The sequence below is a fragment of the Lepeophtheirus salmonis genome, chromosome 6 (assembly GCF_016086655.4).
Source record: "Lepeophtheirus salmonis chromosome 6, UVic_Lsal_1.4, whole genome shotgun sequence".
Lineage (NCBI taxonomy): Eukaryota > Metazoa > Arthropoda > Copepoda > Siphonostomatoida > Caligidae > Lepeophtheirus > Lepeophtheirus salmonis.
Genome location: NC_052136.2, coordinates 50,485,405 through 50,508,312, shown reverse-complemented (window position 1 = coordinate 50,508,312; position 22,908 = coordinate 50,485,405). Strand labels below are relative to the sequence as shown.

Below are 22,908 nucleotides of genomic sequence, written 5' to 3'. Positions count from 1 at the left end.
GGAAGCTTTGTCAAATGGCTTTAATAAAAAAAAAAAACTAGGCACGTGTATTGAATACACTTGATGCAAATAAACAACACGCATATTAGAGTATAATCAAGGTAATAGCTACTAAAAATCCCTATGATATGGATATATTTGCACATTTTTTTATTTTGTTAAATTAATTAGGGACAAAAAATCTATAATTAGATAAAAATAACAATTCTTTTCGTTTAATTGTTAATTTATTGTCTACAATAATTAAACAAAAATGGTGAAACGATTAAATAGCATATTTTTAATACCGAATGGAAACTTGAAACATACACTTGTATTATTTTGATTGGAGAAGTTCTGTGCGAGGAAATTAGAAATGTTTGTATTTGTATAGGTAGCCATGTATCTCAAACAACCACTACTTTTTACAATTTTTTAAATCAGGAGAGAAAAGACATTGGAGCGAGATTTAAGGCTTAGGGCATCAACTCTTCTGCCGGTGGGTCACTTTCAACAAAAGTTGCTGTAAAACCATCTACAATGATAAGAAGAGGCTAGACCAAAACGAGATCATAAAAAGGAAGGATGGCTCCAGTAAAAGTTCATAATTAATGTGGATACCCTCAAAGATGACCCTGATCTGGTTCCTGGAGAGCTACATGTTCATGGTAGCCATGAACATCGCCATTTCCAAGGCCAACCTGATGTCCTGAGTCCTGGCAAATTTCCCCGACAACACTTCCGTCTTTCAGCAAGATGTGGGTCCCACTCACACCCAAAAATTACAAAGACCTTCCTAGGTAACAGTGTTTCTTTCTGGGACAAGAAAATGCAGCCACCATACAATCCGAATGTCAATCCGCTCGACTTGTCTTTCTGGTCGTACATCAAAAGGAGGGCCTGTAGCATCCGTCACCTGAATATTGAAGCCATGAAGGTATTTGTTTACGTGGAGTGGGCTGCCATAGACCCAAACTTCATTTAAAATAATTGCAACGCTTTTGCATTAGGCTTTTATCCATCTGTGAAGCCAATGGGGGTGAGTATAATAAATCAACTTGACATTGGCTATGTATCAGAAAAAAAATCATAAATATATTTGTTAAATGTAAAACTATAGAATGCCAGGCCTTTTTTTCCATGAATGTAAGTTTCAAGTTTCCTACCAAACCCATTGCTGGTTTAATATATTATAAGCTTTTTAATTTACTGGGCCCATTTTGACATTTTAATTTACATACGTTAATAATTTACTATTTTCCTTCAAAAATCGTTTTTTATTATTATTAAGTTTGATTGTTTAGGACCCAGATATCGAAAAATGAATAACAGTTGAGCATCGTTCCAAAACTTGATTTTTTATGCCTAGTGAATTATAGGATTGATTTAATTCAAATTTTTTCCTTCATTTCATAACCTTGCTAGTGACAAAAAAATTATATTTAGTTTGCCCAAAAATAAAAAATAAGAGGAAAAAATATTTGATATTTTTTGAATAAATATATATATATATGTATATAACTAAATATGATTACCTTTGTATTAGAGTACTAAAAGCATGAAAAAATGCAAGTCTTCGTAGAACTACACGACAATGGTCCACATCTCCAATATGTAAACCGCCAGTGTATTTCTTATAGCCTGAAAATGAGAGATTTTCTAAAACTAACACATCATTTTGAGCATCTAATTGTCCAAGATAGCACCGAGGGACTGGAGGCTCTACACAGGCACTTGGATATCGCTTTTCATCATACACTACCATACATTGTACAACACGTAAATAAACTTGAACTTCTTTACTGAACTTTAGCAGTTGTTCGAATTTTGACCTTGTGAAATATATATAGATTAATTATGAGATATTGTTTTGATTTTTTCTACACCGATTCGTTATTCACTTTTAAAATACGGCAAAACATATATTTACTCTATAAAAAAATAATAAGAGATTATTGGATCAAATAATATAAATGTGAAAAGAGAGCAGTTCTCTGCGAGCATCCCCTTTTCTAAAATTATGTTACAGGGCAAGTTACCTGTCAGCTTGGGGACGTTTAGGGCATCATATATTACACCTTAAAACTATGAATAACTTCAAAATCTTCTTGGAAGTGAAAAAAATAATTACATATTTAACAAAAAATCGTAAAAATTGTATGCGAAACCTTAAAAATAACATTTTGCAAGGGATATTTGTCTCTCCTAGCTAAAATTAATTTGGATAAAAATAGAGAAAGAGATTGTTGTTCTGTTATAAAAGTAGTAATAAATGAAATTGAAATAATTTATCAAATGAGTAACGGAGTGGACAAATTGTTACAACATCCAAGGCTGGTCATGAAAGTCACATTATAGGTTTAGGTCGACAGGGAATTTGCTGATTTTCATAGCTACCATATCGTTTTTCATTCTTTTTACATGGCAAATATGCTCAAATATCCATCTCTACATATAATACCATTTAGGAAGATTAAAAATGTCGATTTTGTGGTTTGCTTATTTTTCGCAAATACGTTAAATTTTTAAAATAAAGAGGAATAATCATTCATAAGACCAGTAATCGTTTGCAGGTTACCAACATATACAGCATCGGAAAACACATTGTTAATATTTTCACGCATGATTAACTTTTTCAAGAACAGAATTTAGCAATGAAACTTCTAACATTTATTTAAACAGAAATATGTAATTATTTTTCGAATTTTCCCCCATCAAGGTCAATTATGGTATCAATATGAGGCAAAACATCTGACACATATTTTTACTAAAGTCCACTGATATATCTGGCCATTCCTTCTCAACAAAAACCTTGAAGTTTTCAAAAAAAGGAAATTTTTCTCGACTGTATCCATGTGCTGAAGTCTTTAAGTTTACAGTGTGAGCTGGAGGGTAGCCACATTACCCAAGGCCAAAAGTTGATTAAGTTGTTAAGATACCATGCCTGGGGTGTCTTGGCGTTGATTCCCATAGGGAATCAAGAAAGAGGCATTTTTTGCTATCAGATGCAACGACCCCAAACAATATGGCAGGGGCAGAATGTTTTTTATGGTATTTTTTTAGGGGTTCCAGACAACATAGTAGACCAATTAGTGGTCGTTATGTCATTTCAGACCTATTCCATGTTTCAGAATATCCCATTCCAGCGTCAAGAAGAGAGAATACCCTGCTTCTTTTAGCTTCGATCTCAGAAATGGCTAGTTGATTTTTTTGTAACACTTTATATTTGTAGATAACCCCTGAAAAAAGTTACAAGAAAAGTTCTAAAATAAATTAAACGATTTGCTTTCTCACACTGTACTTTAAAAAATAAATGCTTGCGAGAACTTGGATAACTTTCACATCCCTGATAATAGTATATAATCAGTTGAAATTTACTAACCTTGTTGTATAACGCTCAGAGTCATCAGTTGGCAGGACTTTAATCACTACAGAATATGTTTTCGGCTTCCCTTGCACCAACAGATTCACAGTTGCCCTTTTAAGGACCGTAAAATGTTTCTCACAAATATTATTTGAATCGTTCATTTCCTCTTCATCAAAGTCATATTCATCTTTATCTGACTTCAATGCATCTGACAACGAATCATTTCCATTATGTTTACCATTGACTGGCTTTGAAGATGTGTTGGATAAGGGAATGCCAGTAGATGAACCAGCAGGAAGAGAATTACGTAAATGTGACATTTGTTCAAACTTAAAGTCCATGACGACAAGATCCGCTGTTTTTTCAAATGGAGTGAATATATTGACAAACCATTCCCTTATAACATCAATCTCTGTTTGTCCTCTTTGATTCATTGTTAGATCACCCCCTGTGCACCAGGACTTTATATCGTCCTCACCCTGTAAAAAGAAAGTATAATTTGCTATGAGATCAAAATTGTCAATCCTAATTTATCATCTGCTGTACAGTTTATAGTTAAAATTAAAGATACTCAAAACAGTTGAAACAAGAATGGGTACTTGGTATAGCCCAAAGTCTCATACTAAAATAAAATTGAGTTACGCATCTCAATTTGTTACAAAGTTCTGTTCGATTATATTTTTTTCATCCTTTTTTTGTGGTATTAATTTAATTTTAAAATTCATCATTTTAATTTTCAACTTGTATATCCCTCACAACTTGTACACAACAAATTCAAATACATAATTTGACTTTTAATAACAGTATACTAACTGTTTATTTATGAATGCACAGATAATATTAAAAAAATTCAACAAGTGTATATTTTTTACAACTCTGAAAATGAACAGCAAATTAAAAAAAATAAAGGAGTTTCACTAATCTAGAATACATATTTTACTAACTGTTTCAATATATAAAAACTCACTGCTTGTTTACAGCTATAAGCATCATATAAATGTATCTTGTATTTTTAATATTTTTTTTTGTACAACAGTACAACTATATTTCAACTTAATTACAACATCTAATTAATAAAAACTTCAATCATATTGAACACACGCGTTAACAAACAGGGACATAGGGTGGTTCCTGTACTTCTTAATTTATATAAAATATGCTGTATTTTGGTTACAATAAAATTTATTTTTTCCGACCCAAGACCTAAATAAATATGACATAAATCATTTGGTCTTAAAATCAAGTGGTACTGTTTGGGGGACCCGAACCACCAATACCCGATTTTATACATATCATACCTATATACAGATATGTTAGAGCAAAACATAAAATTAATATGACATTGATTGCAATATATATAACAAAGCATTGTAGCTTAAAATTAAAACTTTTAGCAAGATCTGCAACTAAAAATGAAGAAACCTTTCATTAAGGCGAGTACACCATATATAAAGCTGGAATGGGCACTTTTTAGAGTGCAAAACCTTAACCAAAAATCAGGTTGAGGTATGTACGAGTATCTCAATTTGATCTAAAGTTATGGCCGATTATGCATTTTTCTACATTTCTGTTACCTCATTTTCGACCATGACCCCACAAAATTTAATGGCCTCTTATTATGACTACATATAAACTTTGTACCAAGTTTCTTACAAAATTGCTCAGTAACTTTTGCCATAATCCTGGTGACTAACAAAAAACTAGAGGCAAATCAAATCATCCACTCAACTTCGCTGGGGAGGTAACTATCCCATATTATATACTTTAAAACATAGTAATGCATCGGTTGGTCTTTCTAGATCAGTGGTCGCTGGAGAGGTATCCCAATTGCGGTAATTTCATCTTTTTGGGGTAATGGGAATTTTTCAGTCGTTGGACCGGTTCTTATCAGTACTTTATGGAAAGTACAAGATCTTAAATTACAAAGTTACAAATAACACTTAGTTCTTACATTATTAAATTCAAACTAAAAATGAAGAAAATTAAAAAATAATAGGTAGGACTCTTGGACTGAAAGATCAATGTATCAGTCCATAGGACTGTTGATTGGTCGGACCTAAAAAAAGAAATAAAAAGACTGAAGTGAGGAGGGAAAATGAATAAAAAAGCAGTCCCAGGACCGATCCAATACTATTTCCGTTTTATTTCAATGCCATAACAAGGACTTTTACTTCAATAAACAAATAAACATCATGCCCCTAGTTTTGGATAAGTTTATTTTAATATAAGCTCTTTTTGAGTAACGCTAAAAAGTGTTACCTGACCCCTGCCCTAGATGATCAATTCTTAGTCATGTACCAAGACGGATCTGACCGTTTTATTTGAGTATTTTAATAGGGTGGTACTAGGAATCACTATTCATTTGTGGTGTTTAGAAAAAAAAAGGCAGAGTATTTGGCTGCAGGGGACAAAAATATTACAAACAAATTTTATCGATGAATCGGACTCCACATTTCAATTTATAGGCAATAGGAGCTTTGGCACTTACAACAAAAAATTGTATTTCTTGATTTTTAGAGTATAAAACATGGTTTGATTTTTATTATCAACAAAGTCCTTATTTATGATAATATGCCCACATGTATAAATAGGATTTTAAATTATGAATACAAAAATATAATTTGACATTCCTTAAAAAAACATAAAGAAACGTTAAAAAAAATCCATATTCAAATCCTCTTTACCAAAAAAACCACCCTAAAACACGGATAAGTATGTTTATGAAAAAAAATAAAAATTCAAAAAATTATTCAAAACAATAGCATTTAAAAAAAAAAAAACTTTTGAAAATAGGCGCTTAAGTTTGCCATTTTTAAGAAGGATGTGAAATTTATGTCAAATGTTGGATTTCAATTTGGTTTAGATATGTTAGGGGAAAGTCACTTGAGTTGAGTTAGTTTAAAAAGAGATCAACTCGAAAATATTATTTTCATATTCTTTTTTCTTTTCATTTTTTACAATAGTAGAAAATCCTGTAGCATATCAAAAGACGCCAAAAACAAACTAACATTGTAAAATGTCCAATGAAACGATGTAGGTCAATGGAAAACGCCCTAGGGAGAAATTATTCTCTTGAACTCAATGAGCGTAGGTTAAAGCCCCAATGAGGAGGTATAAAAAAATGGAATATTTTGTGTAGATGTGGACCAAAATAACAAAAAATTGAATTAGGGAATCGAATGAGAATTGCATCTTTAATTAGAAAATAACGATTTCTCTTTTATCAAATCTTATATCATAAAAAAAAAATTGCAACCCCGTACTTTTTCACTTACTTGTAGAACAACCTAAGAAAAAATCCAACAATATTAAAATCTTTGTATATTAAATAAAAGCCTTACTCACTTCATAACAAGGAGCTCCTGGGAATTCAAGAGAATGATGCTTACACTTTTAGAATACTAATGAGGGTAATCAAATATGACTGAAGTGTACTGGGATGTGTGTACCAATTCCTCATATAAATATACATTAAATAATTAATTGAAAAATGCAGCCAATTCTCCTGTCACGTCACATTCTGCATACATGATATTTAATTAATATAAAGTATATTAATATTTTCTTTTGTTGAGTGAAAAAGGTTTGCTTTGGGATTATAAGTGTTTGACCACTAACAGTAAAAAAGGGGACAATATATTTGCAGATACATTCAGTGCGTCTAAACTAATTGATTTGAGTTATAAGTCTCCTTATGTATCGGCATGCATAATAATAAGTCGGCTGGAAAGTTGGTAAACGAATGGACAAAACAAATTTATTTGGCAAAATTCGATTTATTTATTCAATTAAAGACGATTTCTCTTAAGTCTCATAATAAGAGTCAGTTTCGGCAAATATCTTCCTATTACTTATTATTCTTTTGCCCTGTGAGTATTCTTTGAAGGATTGCAAACAGAAAAAGTCACTATAGTACAGATTTGGAGAATATGGCGAACGAAAAAGCAATTTTTACCCTAATCCATACAATTTCAACATTTATATCTGTGATTTATAACTTATAGCAGTTTTTTTCGTGATTTCATTCTCCAAATGCACCAAAATGCTATGTATGCTTGTCGATATTTAGCCCTTTTAATGAGTATTATGCCATGCACGTCCCAGAATACTGATGCTATATACTTGCCTGTCAACTTTTACGTCTTTCCAAAAATTTAATTTGGCTAACCGCGTGTAGTCAACTCACCATACTTGTCGATTGAACTTTATTCATAGTCACATATTGTCAACAATGTGCATACTGATTACAGTTGAATTTCACTAAAATTTGGTCTAAATCTTGAACATGTTATAACTTTTGATCGATTGAAAACTCTTTTTATTTTTACGATGAAAATATGACATTATTTTGAACAACTACAGGTAAAAAAATAAAGTTTTTTTTGATGTAATATCTAAATATTTTCACGCAAAAATATATGCATTATTATGTGTTCAAAACGGTTATAATTTATTGATGTTTTGAACATACTTAGATATTCTATAAATAAATTGTACTAAGTATGTAATTTTGTCTGTAGGAATTTAAAAAATAAAATAAATGTACTTCACTCTATATTCAAGATTGCTATTTTTTTTATAGATAAAATACACAAAGTTACTACGTTGTTGCATGTGGGTTGAAGCCACATTCATAAATATTTTTTTTTATTTAATAAATCGTTACCTTTGTTTTATTATGCAATCTTTGATATGAAAAAAAATATAAAAAAGGTCCAAATAATTATCTGTATATACAGTCATACACATAAGTATTGGCACCCCACATTTTTACTTAAATATTCTATTATTATAACAAAAAAAAAACGATAAAATAAAATGATAATTAGTGATCTAAACTTTGTCAACTTTGATACACAGAATAATTTATAAATTTTTTTTAAAGCAATAATTTAAAAAAATACATTGCAAAATTTTAAAATTACTTCATCTAATCTTTTATTATAATTTACAATTAAGTTCAAACAAGTTGCAGAAAGAATATTTTGCCACTTTTCAATACTAATTGACTCTACTTTCTTGATATTTCTGGATTTTTTGGCATGAACCCGTTTTTTTAACTCACCTTAACGATTTTCAATAGGATTGAGTTATGAATTGATGGAAGGCTGGTCCAAAATCTTCATCTTACTCCTTTGAAACTATCACATTTAATAAGATTCTGAAGGAATTATTTAAAGTACTCAGATAAAAGATTATCTCGACTCTTTTGAAATTATTGTCAGAGTGAACTCATATTAAAAGTGGTATTTTAGACTCGGATAAAACAAATACAACGAATATCAAGAACTGCCCCTGAAAATAACCAAAACTTTTGAGGATGCGAATATTTATGCACATACTAATATCTAAATAAGCTTATAAATCTTGACAAAAAGCTATCTAAAAACATGATTTAGTATTTTTTAATAAGCATTTATCATAAGCAGTAATTATTTTGACCCAATATATAACTTGGAACATTAAAATATCAAAATCTCATTGGAAACACAAAAAATATATGTAGTACCAATACATATGCCCATGGCTATATTATAATGTTATTTCTGTGTGTGCGTCTTTTATTTGTGCCAATACTGTTGGGCCTAGGTAGATGAAACTTTGCATGGGTTCCGCTTATGAACATGATCAGCCTATAAAAGAGTGCTAATTTTAAGTGGGGGGGGGATCAAATAATGGTTCTTATTTTATACTAAAAAAAAATATTGATATTTTGAGCTGAAGAAGACTAGTAAAAGGGTTAAGTAATAAATTCAAAAGTGATTGGCGTTTCAAAAACAACTATACTAATAACTAAATGGTCTAAATTTATCTAAAATTTAATAAGTTATGGGCAAAGAAAATAAATTAGTAAAAATTGCACTGTCGTTTTTAAACGGGTGCAAAAAATTGACTTCCAATGGAATATAGGAGTTGTTGGAAAATAAAATTTGTTGAAATTAGTCTGGAATTTACTTTGACTCTTTTAATCTTATGTTTAATAAAACACAAATTTGTTTAACGCAATTTCAAGGTTTTTTTATTGGTTAGCATTACTTTAAGTTATCAAAATTAATATAAAATTTACACTTACGTCACAAATTGCACCCAATAAATGGAGACACTATCTTTGGGGCTCAAAATTGATATATTAACTACATAAAATGCACAAAATTTTAATAATCTTAATGAAATTTCATCAAATGGCTTTAGTCATAATACTATAACAAACTTAGACCTTTACCACCCCCTCCCCCCAGTGTGACTAATTAGTCACATAAAAAATAGAGATCTTAGACTTATTGCCTAGTTCATGTGTGTGACTATAGCGTCACATGTTTTGTATATGTTCATAACAGGTACAGACCAATGAAGCACGTCTCAACACTCAGTACAATACAAACCTACTGGTCGGAGGCGCAAAACTTTTATCTCTATGACATGTGATATATTCCCCAGTAAGAATAAAATACCAAGTAAGCTACGTTATTGTAATATTGTCAGGATGGTTATTAATGTTTATAGAGTCCATTTATTAAGTTCAATAGTTTTAAAATTGGTTACAATATAATATAAGATGAGTCAAATGGAGGTGAAGTAAAATTATAAGAATATATAGATTTTTTTATAAAAAATATTATTTTAGGACATATTTAATAAATTTATCACCTACTAAACCCATTGAAAGTAGTCTATAATTTTTCTAACTTTTAAAAATTAATTAAGGGCGTAAAGGGTTGATGTCATCGATAAACATTGCTATTTGAGCTCAATCAAAGTAGTATGTACTAAAAGTACATAAAAATTCATAAATGTGTACATATAGTTTTTTATTTTATTGATTAGGGCAAGAAAAGAAAGGAAATTAGAGAAAAAAATCTTATTCCTTCAATTGTAATATTTGTATTTTTTTATATACAAGATGGAAAAATTCTTGTGTATAGATGTAATAACATATATTCAATACTTTTATGGGTCAAATATATAATAAAACTAGGAAATAGAGGATCCATTCATTTATAGTTCTAAGGTTTCAGTCCTTTTATTCACATTTTAATAACAAAATCGGAAAAATTATTCATGTTGAGGTGATGTATAAAAAGCTTTAAAGGAGTGCTCTTATTTCGTTGGAACTCTCGATATACGATAATCCCTTATGGACCGAAATTGGCCCTGTTTTATAGTAATTAATTTTTTTTTTGATTAACTTTGCCATATGTTGCATAGTATGGTTCTAATACACATATGTTCCCGTATTTATAAATTGCCAAGAAATATTTATGATATTCAATATGAGATGTATGATATATTTAAGGGAGACTAGATATATGTAGTTGCAACACTTTTTACCTTTTGTCTAAATTACATAGACTCATTTCATTATAGATGAATGAAAATTCATCAAAATATACCTGCAAATGTTTACTATCGTTGGAATTTCGTGAGTGGACTTTTGGCCTAAAACATTATTGGCCAAGAACAATTATCCCAATGGAAATTTGGCCGAAGGGAATCAAATCATTAATGACAACAAATTCCCCCTTTTATACCACAGTGATGAAAATAAATGAGCTTTATCTTCCTTACATCAAGTCCGCTTGTTTGATGTAAATATTCATATATATGAAATATATACTTTGTTATAAGTATCTTGGTTATAAAATAACTGCTTTAACTTATTATAGCTTTGCCCTGCTTTACCTGTTGTTTTTTTCTTCTTTATTTTCTTTTAATTTTTTTTACATAAGACCCTTTGAAGTTTAAAATGTAATGATATATTAAATTATTATTGTGATTTCCTCATTTAACTTAATTAGACATGTTTTCTTCTTACTTTATAATTGTTAATATACTATAATTGTTCTGTATCAAATTAAAGTTTTTTTCTAAATAGAGTTAATTTTCTTTAAATTTGGTTTATAGATTATAAACTCTTGATAAGTATTGTTGAACGTAGATATTCCCGTTTACCACCCTTTTCAGGGTCCTGCCTTGTCTAATAAATAAATGGTAGTCTGTACCTTTTATTCTTTTTTAAATTTTCATAATTCTTTAATAACTCATCTGGTGAATGGATATTGAATATACATATTTTTCTAAATTATATAAAATAATGTTAAAATCAAAATTTATTGTTATTTATCAGTCCACCACTATTTAAAAATAGTTAATCTAGGTTCTACATTATGGCGAAGTTATAGCACTTTAACCCTTTGTTAATCAATTGGGATGTTATACATACACTCCAAGATTTATAAAAATAAATCTTTTTTTTTTATCTACATTTTATCGCCAATGCTTTTCAATGTGCTACTGCCATTAAATTTGACTATATGCAATTATTTGTTCATCTTATTCAGGATTAAGTTGTACATTTAGCAATTTATAATCGAAGTAGAGTGAATTTAATTAACTTTTCTCCTTCGAATTCGTTTAATTTTTAGTAGCATAAACAATCGGATACAAAAGCAAACAAACCTGAGCTCTTAGGATTCTGTACAAGTTGAGAAAATGAAACTTGAAAGTGATTGACGAACTTCCATTTGTGCACTCCAAACTGTTGGGCGTGTCCATAATCATCTTTCAAGCCGTCAGCAAGTCTAAAAGTGAGGAAAGGAAGAAGACTTAAGAAAAAGAGCCCAAGCAATTCTTCCCAAGTCCATAAGGACTCACGCAAGAAATCTCAGGGTTTCATACAAGACTGTGCAGAGATCCATAAAAAAAGTGGGTGGAATTAGCCTTGTGATGAAAGAGAAGCCACCTTTGACTCCAGCAATGAAAGAAAACAATCTCATACGTTGATTTAGACTGAGTTTTGAATGAGTCAGTTGAGTTCTTTTGAACCCCCTACATCCCTAGTGCCAAACCCCTCGACTGCAACTTTTGGGTATATGTTGAGGGAAGGCCAGCAGAGTCCTTCATCTAAACACTGAAGCCCTTAAGCCACTGTCAGCCAGCACTGGGAAGCCATGAAAGATGACTACATCTGTAGTCATTGTCACGCCTTCCGTCGCTTGGAAGCCATCATTGCTGCTAAGGACAGATACATTAATGATTTAGAGTGATTTGACACAATTTTTTTTCATAGTATTCATTAGTTGAAGTTCTATTGTTAATTAATAAATTATATCTTGTTGAAGTTTAAAATTAAAAGTGTTCAGATTTTAAAGTATCACTTGGTAGTGTTTATATTATTATTGAAAACACATGCAAACTCCCGAAATTCACATTAAGTAATGAATATTTCATAAAAATTTGTTGCAAAAATAAAAAATTAATCTTTAGTATATGAATAATTAATTATATCTTGTTGAAACATGTTTCATGTTTTAAGATTATTTTAAATACATCTTATTACTTTGAATATATATTCCCAAATACATGTCCAAAATTGAAATCAAAGTAGAGTTATAGGAGTTTTAACTTGTAACTACCTACAAACAAAAACTTATAGAACTCTTGGTAGCTACTATAGTATAATATAAAACTTGAAGGATAAATGAAGTGTCCTTTAATTAAAACGTATATGTTATATATTTTGCAAAACGAGAGCGATAGATACTTTAGATATAAAAGAAAAGCTGTTTAAAATTCCAAGTTACGTACTATGTTTTATTCTGACCAGACCAGATTCCTGGGCTTTGGAGACAAGTTTGGTTTTCCAAAATAAGTTTATTTTTTCCATTAAACTAGATCAATCCCTGTGTCTCAAAGTGTTTTAAGGTGTAGGCTATCGATTCGAAAATGCACCAAAAAAATTAAATTCCATGCAACAAACTATAGAACAATCGGAAAAATGGATATTGAATAAGAATCTAAAAAAGGGAATTAGGTAAATGTCTACAACAAAGGAACAAGGGGGTTAGCCAGTTAGTCTTTGAATGTATCTTCATTACGTTTGAAGAAGGAATTCTAATTATGGATAATGTCCAATGGAAGGGAAGAACTTCAAATGTTTTCTATCGACAAGTTTTAATACATTTTGGAGTTATTTCATGCATTAATAAAATAAGTTGAAATAAAATATAACGTACGGGTACGTTCTAGTATTTATATATGATATATATATATGTAGAAGTATCATCTTTAAACTATTCCTTGAGGTTTATAATTAATAATTTTACTTTTTCATCATCTCTAAATGAGACATTTAAAATATATAATCCATTACCCTCAAAAAAATATATGAAAAAATAAATAATGCAATTAAAGGAAAACAGTTTTATTTTGGTTGGGGGAGGGGGGGAGCTTATTCAAACTCAAAAATAAATGGCCAAAATTAAATACAACTATGTTTTTGTGGCTATTTTTCAAGTTGCAATTTTGAAACCTTAAAATTAATTTTTCAGTAAGGAGGTGTCCAAAGTATTTTCTTTTCTAATCATAAAACTATCACTTTCCTCCAAAAAAGTACGACCTTTATACATGGAGCTGCATAAAATATTATCTAACTAGTTAAACTTTTTTAGTATTGGTAATTTGAAAAGTGTTTTTTAATACTTCATTCTTTATTACTTCCCCATCCGCAAAACCTCTAATGTAATTATTCGACTCCAAGCATGGATAATCTTTACCTTTCTCCTAAGATAGTTAATGTAGCTCTTAGCAAGTTTGAATAATATAAACAACAGGCAATCCCGTATATATGAATCTCAGCTATTACTCTGTGATATCATTTGTTTATGTTTTTATTTATTTTTCATTTTGTATCTGAATGTCTATTCTATTTTTTTCTTTCCTTTTTTTAATTCAAAGTTCCTTTTTTATATACTTTTTTATTTTAAAAGATTTGCCCTGTTGTGTTTAGTATTCGTTATCCGCTTTTGATTAATTTTTAAAATGCAATTGTAGTAGAATAGAGACTCAGTGTCAGAAGAACAGATATGACGCATAAGCTTAAGATGTCAAAAACTAGTTTGTTTATGAAAACTTATTAGTGGAATAACTTTTGTAAAATTAATGTTATTTTTTTATACTGATAATTTATAGTTTTTTTTTGTAATGAAAAATAATTGGAAAAAATAAATGATAATTAATTGAAAAAATTGTTTTTTTTCAAAAATTAGGAAATATGTTTTTAAATATTTTGTAAATTTATAAGCATTTTTTTCAGATTTAGTTGGCTATACTAAGCGCAAACACCACTTTTATTCTTTATTTCGTGTGACTATTTCAATAAATATATTATTTATGGCGACATTAAGGAGAAAAATAAAGGTTTTAAATTGTAAGGTAGGTATTTCGTGCAAACATAGTGAAGACGAAATAAGGGGAAGGAAAAAAAACTTTATTTAATGAAACAAAGCACGTAAATTAATTCACAACAAACATTCAACTATACACACAATTATTTTATTTAACATTATGTAAGAGAGTCCCTTCCTAAATATTTTTTCTTGGTAAAACACAAAGCATAGAGAAGAATTTCTCAAGTATGTAGCCAGTCAAAATAAAAGTAAGCTAGAATGATGTTTCTTAAAATGTTGTCTTAATTACATTTTTGTATTCTTGGCAATCTATGACAAATTTATAAAGGGACTAACAAGAAATCCTGCACTTATGTTGTCCAGATTTTCCTTGTCTACATGACACAAAATTGTGTCATATTTTGTTTGTAGTGAAATATCCATATAAATGTTTCCCATTGTAGCCAAAACACCTTAAGAGACTCAACAATTTCAGAGGCAGAACGAAGTTCCAATGTTGTGACGATTTTACTAAACAGAAATCAGGATATAAACTGGTAAAACATTTTTTAAATTATCGAGTTTGTGTCTATTTCATTCATTTCATCATTTTCACTATTTATTTACTTACCGATAGTACAAAAAAATTACAACTGTTTGTATATTTCAGTTTACTATAATGTTCCAAGAGTTTAGTAAAACCTAAAATATCTTCAAGCACGCGAATAGCTTGCTACTATTCATAACGACAAGGTCAAATGAAGGTATTTATTTTTCCTATACCAGTGATGATAACGTCAGTGAGGAAAGATTGTTTTAAGTGTTTTTGTATCCGATTGGGATAAAAGGAGACAAAATGAAAAGTTAGACATTAAATCATCTTGGGTAACTTGTATAAGTTTGCTCACACGTCATACTTTCTATCTCAAAATTGGAAACAGCGACAGAACAAAGTTAAAATAACATTATCGAAACCATTTAATAACAAAGGATGAGGCTTGAGGAAATCTCCTCCGTCCTAGTCCCTTAGTCTATGGATCGATTCCGAGGCCTTCTTCTCCCTCCCCTCCCTCCACTGTATACTCCATAAGATATGAACATATTACCTTCTCCTCGTAATTAGACCTTCCATCTACTTTCATCATACTCCAAAGTGATAATTGTCTAAATATCTTGAAAAAGTTACTTACTTTACTCAAAAGCAAAAATATATTCTTTGCTTTACAATGTCATTTCCTTAGTATTTGAAGGTTTTGAAAATTGAATTTTAATTTTCCGCTGTCCCTGTCTCCAATTTCGAGATAGAATGACGTATGGACAAACTTATACACTGTACCCATTATCTCTCACTTCTATCAAATAATAATTAATATTCTTCCTTTGGAGGTGCCAAAAATTGTACTGAAAGAAGCATAAATTAATAACTACGATAAAAAATAAGAATCCAGTTCTCGGGATGTATGTTTGACACTCCTGCACCAAAAGGATGTCAAACATTCTTGGGTATCCCAACTCATCCCGGACATTTAAACACAAACCTTATAAATTAACTGCATATGTCTCTGGCCTCCCCTGATATAGTGCCTCCGAACAGTTTTTTTAGCCATAAGGTACGTCGACAAAACTTGGACCAATGTATAGTTCTATGTCAGGACATCATAAAAAACCTAGACTGACAAAAAAATTCCATCGGAACAGTTGGATCAGACCCCCCGTCTAAATTAAAACAATACGTTGATAATGCTTTATCAGGACATTATAACAATCCCAAAATCACCATATCTCCAGTTACATACAAACTTTATATATACAGGTATAAATAGAATTTGTTAAGACATTTGCCATGGATAGTGTAGATTTAAATTTTTTGATATTCATAACTTAGAAATTAAAAAAAATTGTTAAATAGCAGTAATATATATTATAATACATAAGAATAAGAATTGCAAATTAAACATTATTTTCCCGATGCTGATTTCAGAAAAATACCATATTCTCCGATTCCAATTAATCGTCCCATGACTAATTCAAACTATATAACGTCCCATGTAATACTTCTACTTTTGTAATTTGTGATACAATAGGCAAAAACGATAATTAATATAGCAATCAATCATCCGTGGAATGCTTAAATATTGCATTATTATCATCCCGTGTATAACCAATCCTTTATTTGAAGTAACTCCTCTCATTTTTCATATAGTACTAACTGTTTCCTGATTGGTGAATCATTCAAAAATTTAACTCTCATGAATTATGACATAAAGAATTTGTGTTAACATAATCAAAGAACTCAATCTTTGATCAAGTTGTTTACACGGAAGGTAAGTTATTTATTGTTGCATTCCTAAGTTTACCTTTTCACACTCAAACTTTGCAGGAATCTACTTCCATGAATTTAACTTCAAGTGAAAAATATATTACATTGTAAATAAGGTTTTTAACAGGTTTTTTGGTACTGTTTAAATTCGAAGCACTTTCGGTATGTGGAGGATAAGAAAGTAAAAATTAACATAGAACACCAAAAAATTACAAGAATAATTTCGAGGAAAGAAAATTTACTTCAATAATGTTTCATAAAATTAGCCGCAAGGAGCTATCAACACGTCGTTACCTTTATTGTATCTTGGAACCTAATTTTTTTTATCGACAAGAAAAAATGTCTCAAAATTACAGCTGAACGACGTTACAGAGACCTTGCCGTTGAATTGAGTTTTTAATACTGCCAATGGAAGTTTTCACTTTTCCATATTTTATTTTGTTTCATTTTTATGGCAAACTTTTGAAGCAAAACTCTACACTTTTTATTGAATATGTCCCTCTCCATTGTAAATGATGTCTTTAATACGGTGACAAACATAAGCACAGCTGGCCTTCATGAAGTCCGAGGACAAGTTATTCCACTCATCCGTTATCATGTCCTTCAGGGCATCGGCATTTGGGTGAGTAGTCTTTGCGTCTTGCCCCCTAAGACGCACGAAACTGCGAAGTCCTGGGTTCACGTTAGGTAACACGAAGGCTAGAAGTATATGTGTTTTTCAGCTATTTTTTACATTATGTTTAAAAATTATGTCATTGTAGAGATTGTAAAATAAATTACTGTTGATTGAAAAACAAAACAAAAAAAACGTTAAGGTGACATATATAGACATCTACACGTGAGAACAAAATACAAAGTAATTTTTGTGTTATTGAGGTTACACTGTGTGAGAGAAACGAAATAATCACAAATCCTTTTCGTCAATTCATATGAAAATATTGCAAGAATTACTCAAATGTTATTTTTTAATTTTTTTTAATACCAAAAGCAAAATCCCCAATTTTCTACTGAAAAAATTTGACCTAATCCTACCCTAAGTTTTTTCAATTCTTATAAAAGGATCTTAAAAAGAAAATATTATTTGTATTCATAGAAGCCAGTAAACACCATACCAAAAATATTTTATAAATAATGAAAGAGAATTGTTAACATATTTTAGAAATGTTTTTAATTAAATTATTTTACTTACAATTTTTTTATTTTTTGTAAGTAAGATGTGGAATTTTAAATGAATTATATAAGCATATATTATAAAGAGTTTGCCAAAGTCCTAGTGTGTTTATAATGAGTTTTACAATATATTATCAGTATATGTATAGTAGCAACTACTATCTTAGTGTCGATGAGGAAGAGAGAAAATCCTCTGAGAAATTACTCATACATTTTACATTCTTCCGTTAGTACAGGGTGTGGCAGCTATCTATGCCGCTACTTTGTCGTGCTCTCTTGGGAAAACACGGTCACTTAGACAACTGATATTTTTTAGTAAATTATCTTCTTCAAATTCGTAATCCTCAAATATTTGGAAAATGCACAGACCTCTCCTTGGTACGTGTTCAAAAACACAGCTCAGGCCAATCCACGGAAGTCTATGAGGTTCAATGAAACAAGTTTCTCAACAAACTGTCCGGTGGGCTAACAAAAAAGTGGGTGGAAAGAGCCTTGTGAGGCCACTTTTAAAACCAGCAATGAAAAAAAACCATCTCCCCCGTTGCAAAACTCTTATGAATGAGTCTTTTGAGTTAATTTTGGCACTTTTTTCATTCTTTCGCGCCCCTCCCTCCCTACAGCCCTTATGCCAACCTTCTCCACTATAACTTTTAAGACCGTATTCAAGTAAAGGTCTAAAGTTATCGTTATCAAACACCGAGGCTCACAATGCCACTGTCAGCCAGCACTGGGATGCCATGACAGAGGATTACATCTGCAGTGAGTTTCAGGCATTGTTTAACTGCCTGGAAGCAATCATTGCCGCTTAGGTCGGCTACATTAATAGTTATGAGAGCCTGATCCCATTATGTTTTTATGGGCCTAAACTAATTTGGGCCTTTATCCATCCGTTAATGAATTTTATAATTTGATATACAGGCAACATTGACTCAAAACTAAGTAATTTAAATTTGTAATATTTTTCTTTGCATTCCATTCATTTTGTAGTCGAAAATATAAGTTTAAAATGTTAAAAGTATTTTTTGATTTCAAAACAAACAGAAAAATACATTATTTTATCTAATTAACATTATCAATATAAGCTTTAGTTATTAATATGATTAATTGATTTTTGATTATTATAGTTGAACCATTACAACTAGATTTTATTAATAACTTTTAATGAATTTTTGGCACCAAATATGTACTTATTCATGTTCTTGAGTTTGATTGTAATATAAAAAAATAACAGTTATTTTACAATGTTAGCAACGATTTTACCTTAAATTAAAATGAGAGAAATAGGTAAAGAAATACAACCTAAAAGAGAACAAATTAATCAAACTCACCAATGTCAGTGCTTGAATCCCCTCCCTAATCTTATGTTTTACATATTTATATATATTATCTTAAGTTTCTTGTATATAATAAGCTAACTAAGAACAATTTTTGCAATATGTGTACCTAAGGGTAAATAAGTTTAATATTGAACTTAAGTCAGAATATTCTATGTTACATGTTTTGATGATATTATTAAATACAAATAATGTTTTATTCTTTGTCAAAGATGAAATACTGCTGTCAGTCGAACTATGAGAAAACTAATTATGTCGGTTGAAATTTTAGTATCATTACATCCTTAATATTTAATCGATAAAAGACTTTTCAAGTTTTCAAGTTCGGAATCTTATAGTTTTTTTTAGCTGTTGCCATTATTATTCATTACTTGATTATAGAAATAACTAGTGTGTATACTCATAACTGACGGAGAGTCACTCTCATAGTAGAAATGATTATCTACGTCGGTGCAATGCCTACCTATGCTCTTGGTAAATACTTAACAAAGTTTATAGGCCCCTAAATAATCATTCTAAAATAAACCTCAGGCTAGAACTACGGCAAGGCCATGGAGCTGGTTACAAACTACCGCCAACACTTTAAAAAGTATGTAGACCCCCTTCCAAATACTTCAAAATAAGGCCCCGTAAATTGTATATATTTTAATTTCCATATAGTATAAAAGTAATTTGAGCAGATGTCCCTATTTTACTGTGATTGTCCCATATAAAAATATCGTTCTATATAAATTATTGTTTACTTTTTTTTTTACTGCGTAGTTAAATGAACTTTATCATTTTGAACCAATCGGCTCGGTGTTCATTTTGAAACATTCAATGATTTGGGAAGTGACGGCATTATTTTGTATCTGCTTTGTGGTCTTGCCATTGCATTAAACAAGTTTTTGGCAGAGGTATTTTTGTTTTGTTCGTAAATTTTCAACAATGGCAATTTTCCCTGGCAATTTTCTTCGTGGCAGTTTTTTAATGGAAATTTTCTCTAGGGTAATTTTCCGTGCACAAATTCAATATAAAGTAATAGTACACACATAGAAGGCAGTGTAAAAAATGTATTTTATATGCCAAAGCTACAGACTGTCACAACACCTTGTGTATAATATATGTTATTTAGTTTGTTTATGGCCTCTTGAATGTCTACATCATTCTAATGCCCAACTAATCACACCTTCATAAAATAAATATACATACAATATTTGAAGTAACAATCTTCTTGAAACTTAAATGGTTTAATCCTTTTGGGCCCCACTCAGTGTACAACTGAAAACCACAAAATTACTCATTGTCAAAGACAAAAATATTTGTTTTAGACATTGCAAAACATGTACTTTCCTCGATAAAGTATATGAGTTCATTTATAATTAATCCATAATGATAGGCTGTATTTGACATAAATTGTCGGACACAAAAAGGATGTATCCTTATATATTTTAATTCTTGTTTTATTTATTGATTGAACAGAAAAACAATCTTGAACAAAAATCAAGAAAAATTATCAAATATATTTGTCAAGATATACAAAACGACCACTTGGATTTGTTAATTGAGTCTTATAATTTTATAAATAGTGTAATTTATAATAAAAAATGCTCGAAAACTGATAATAAACAAATGGATCACAAACTGTACGTAAACAAAAGTGTTAATGTTGTAATATTATAATATGAGGAGATACAATGGGGCAGTGTTTGAACATTTTTTTCTCGCAAGATATCGCTTTTCAAATGATGTCACTCTGTATTTTTGTTCACTCACGGTATTGACTGATGAGTGTTGAAGAACGCCTCACACTCTAAAATTGGTTTTGGGAAATAATAAATTATTATATTCTTCGATTTTTCCTTTTTTGAATATCCCACCAATGATACATTTAAGATTTATTTATTGTCAGTATAATAATTAATAGTATATTAATAAATGTATAATTTAAAATACAATGGTTAATTATTGCCAGAGATGAAAACTTGGACTCAAGACATAATTTGAACACACTAGTTTATTTATATCTTTTAAAATTAATGATAAATGAAAAAATAACGCAGAATAAACATCATTCTATTTAAACGGAATAAACAAATTAGTGGTTTAACAAAACTAAATATTATAAAATTCTTCTCTACCAAAGGTAAGTCTGTCTTCCGCACCACGAAAAAGTAGAATATATTTGATGACATCATAACTTTTAATTATATCTTCAAATAATAATTGAACACTACTTCTAGCTGACAAAAAATTTTATGGGCACAAATACATTTTTTAGCTATTGATAACATTCGCTCTCGTTTCGTTACTTGGTTTAAAGCTTAAGTTAAAACTAGCTGAAAACTATTTTTTTTTCTTTTCAACATATAAAAATAAATATTTGTATTTCAAATTATTTGTTATTTACTTACATGATCTTGATATGTTTCTGGATCCCTGGATATAAAAAAGTGTGTCTAAGATGCCACTTTTTTCATTTTTACATTTTTCCAGTCAATAAGAAATTCTATTATTATTAAATGTTTAGGTTCTGCAAGAGCGGTCTCATTGGCTCTAAATATAAGGAACTAAAGATTTTTTGCAAAAATTCTACTAATTTCTTATGAAAGTTCGCGAAAAACTCAATTGAAACTTATTCACGATAATGTTTTTGCTCTAGTGTGAGCAATCCCTCAACCATCGTGTACAAATATATTTTATGTCTAAAATTTCCGATAATATGGGAAGTACAGCATTTTTTCAAAAAGCATACAATGTCAGCCAACAAGTGCTCAAATTTAGTTGACAATCAATCAGTGCTGTACTATGACCCTTCTACACATTTTCTAAAATAGCCACTTCATTTAATCGGCCACTACTCGTCTTGGCAGCTCATACTGCCTCACTTCAACTCACCAAACTAAACTTTTCATTTTCTAAACAAAGGAGCTAACCCACCCAAAGCAAAATCCGTTCAATTAATAATAGGTTGGGGAAAAAGTAATTTCGTATTTTAGGCTTTATTTCAATTCTTTATAAGAACTGTTACAATTATCTGATGTAAGCCAAGTATGCGCCCTTCTGTTTGATAACTTGTTGCCCACAAGAATTGAACTTTATAATCCTTTTTCGTAGAAACTCTTGTCCCTATTGTGAAAAAATCGGACTATCAATTTTCACAGGCCTCTATTTAGATCAAATTTGTCACACAAGATCGTTGGCCATATACAGAAACAGGTAGTAGACACTTGGTGCCAGGTCCAGACTGTAGTGTGAATGCATAAAAACTTCTTATCCGAGCTCCCAGTGCTTCTGGTTTGTCATCAAAGATGTGGGCGGTCTGGCGTTGTCTTGATGAAGCCCTATTCTTCTTCTATTGTCCAATACGTACTGCTTCTATTCAATATCAGCTTCAAACGCTGTAGTTGTTCGAAGTAGAGGGCAGAATTGAGCGTTTGACCATCAAGGAGCAGCTCCTTGTAGATGATTCCCTACCAAACTAACCAAACTCACAGCATCACCTTCTTTGCAGTCAATCTTTACTTGAGTACGGTCTGGGCAATTCTTACACGATCTTTGTCGCTTGATATTGACTTAGGGATCCATTTTTTG

The 22,908-nt window shown here is 30.3% G+C and overlaps 1 protein-coding gene across 2 annotated transcripts in view; it reads right to left on the bottom strand.

Moving 5' to 3' along the window:
• The window catches only part of LOC121120673 (uncharacterized), a 206,708-nt gene that overhangs the window by 9,172 nt on the left and 174,628 nt on the right, over window positions 1–22,908 (bottom strand). For both annotated transcript variants that reach the window (XM_071889648.1, XM_040715539.2), the window contains exons 3-4: window positions 3,362–3,825; window positions 1,515–1,811 (exon numbers count right to left, since the gene is read on the bottom strand). In XM_071889648.1, coding sequence (XP_071745749.1) covers window positions 1,515–1,811; window positions 3,362–3,825 — 761 coding nt within the window. The remainder of the gene's footprint in view (window positions 1–1,514; window positions 1,812–3,361; window positions 3,826–22,908) is intronic.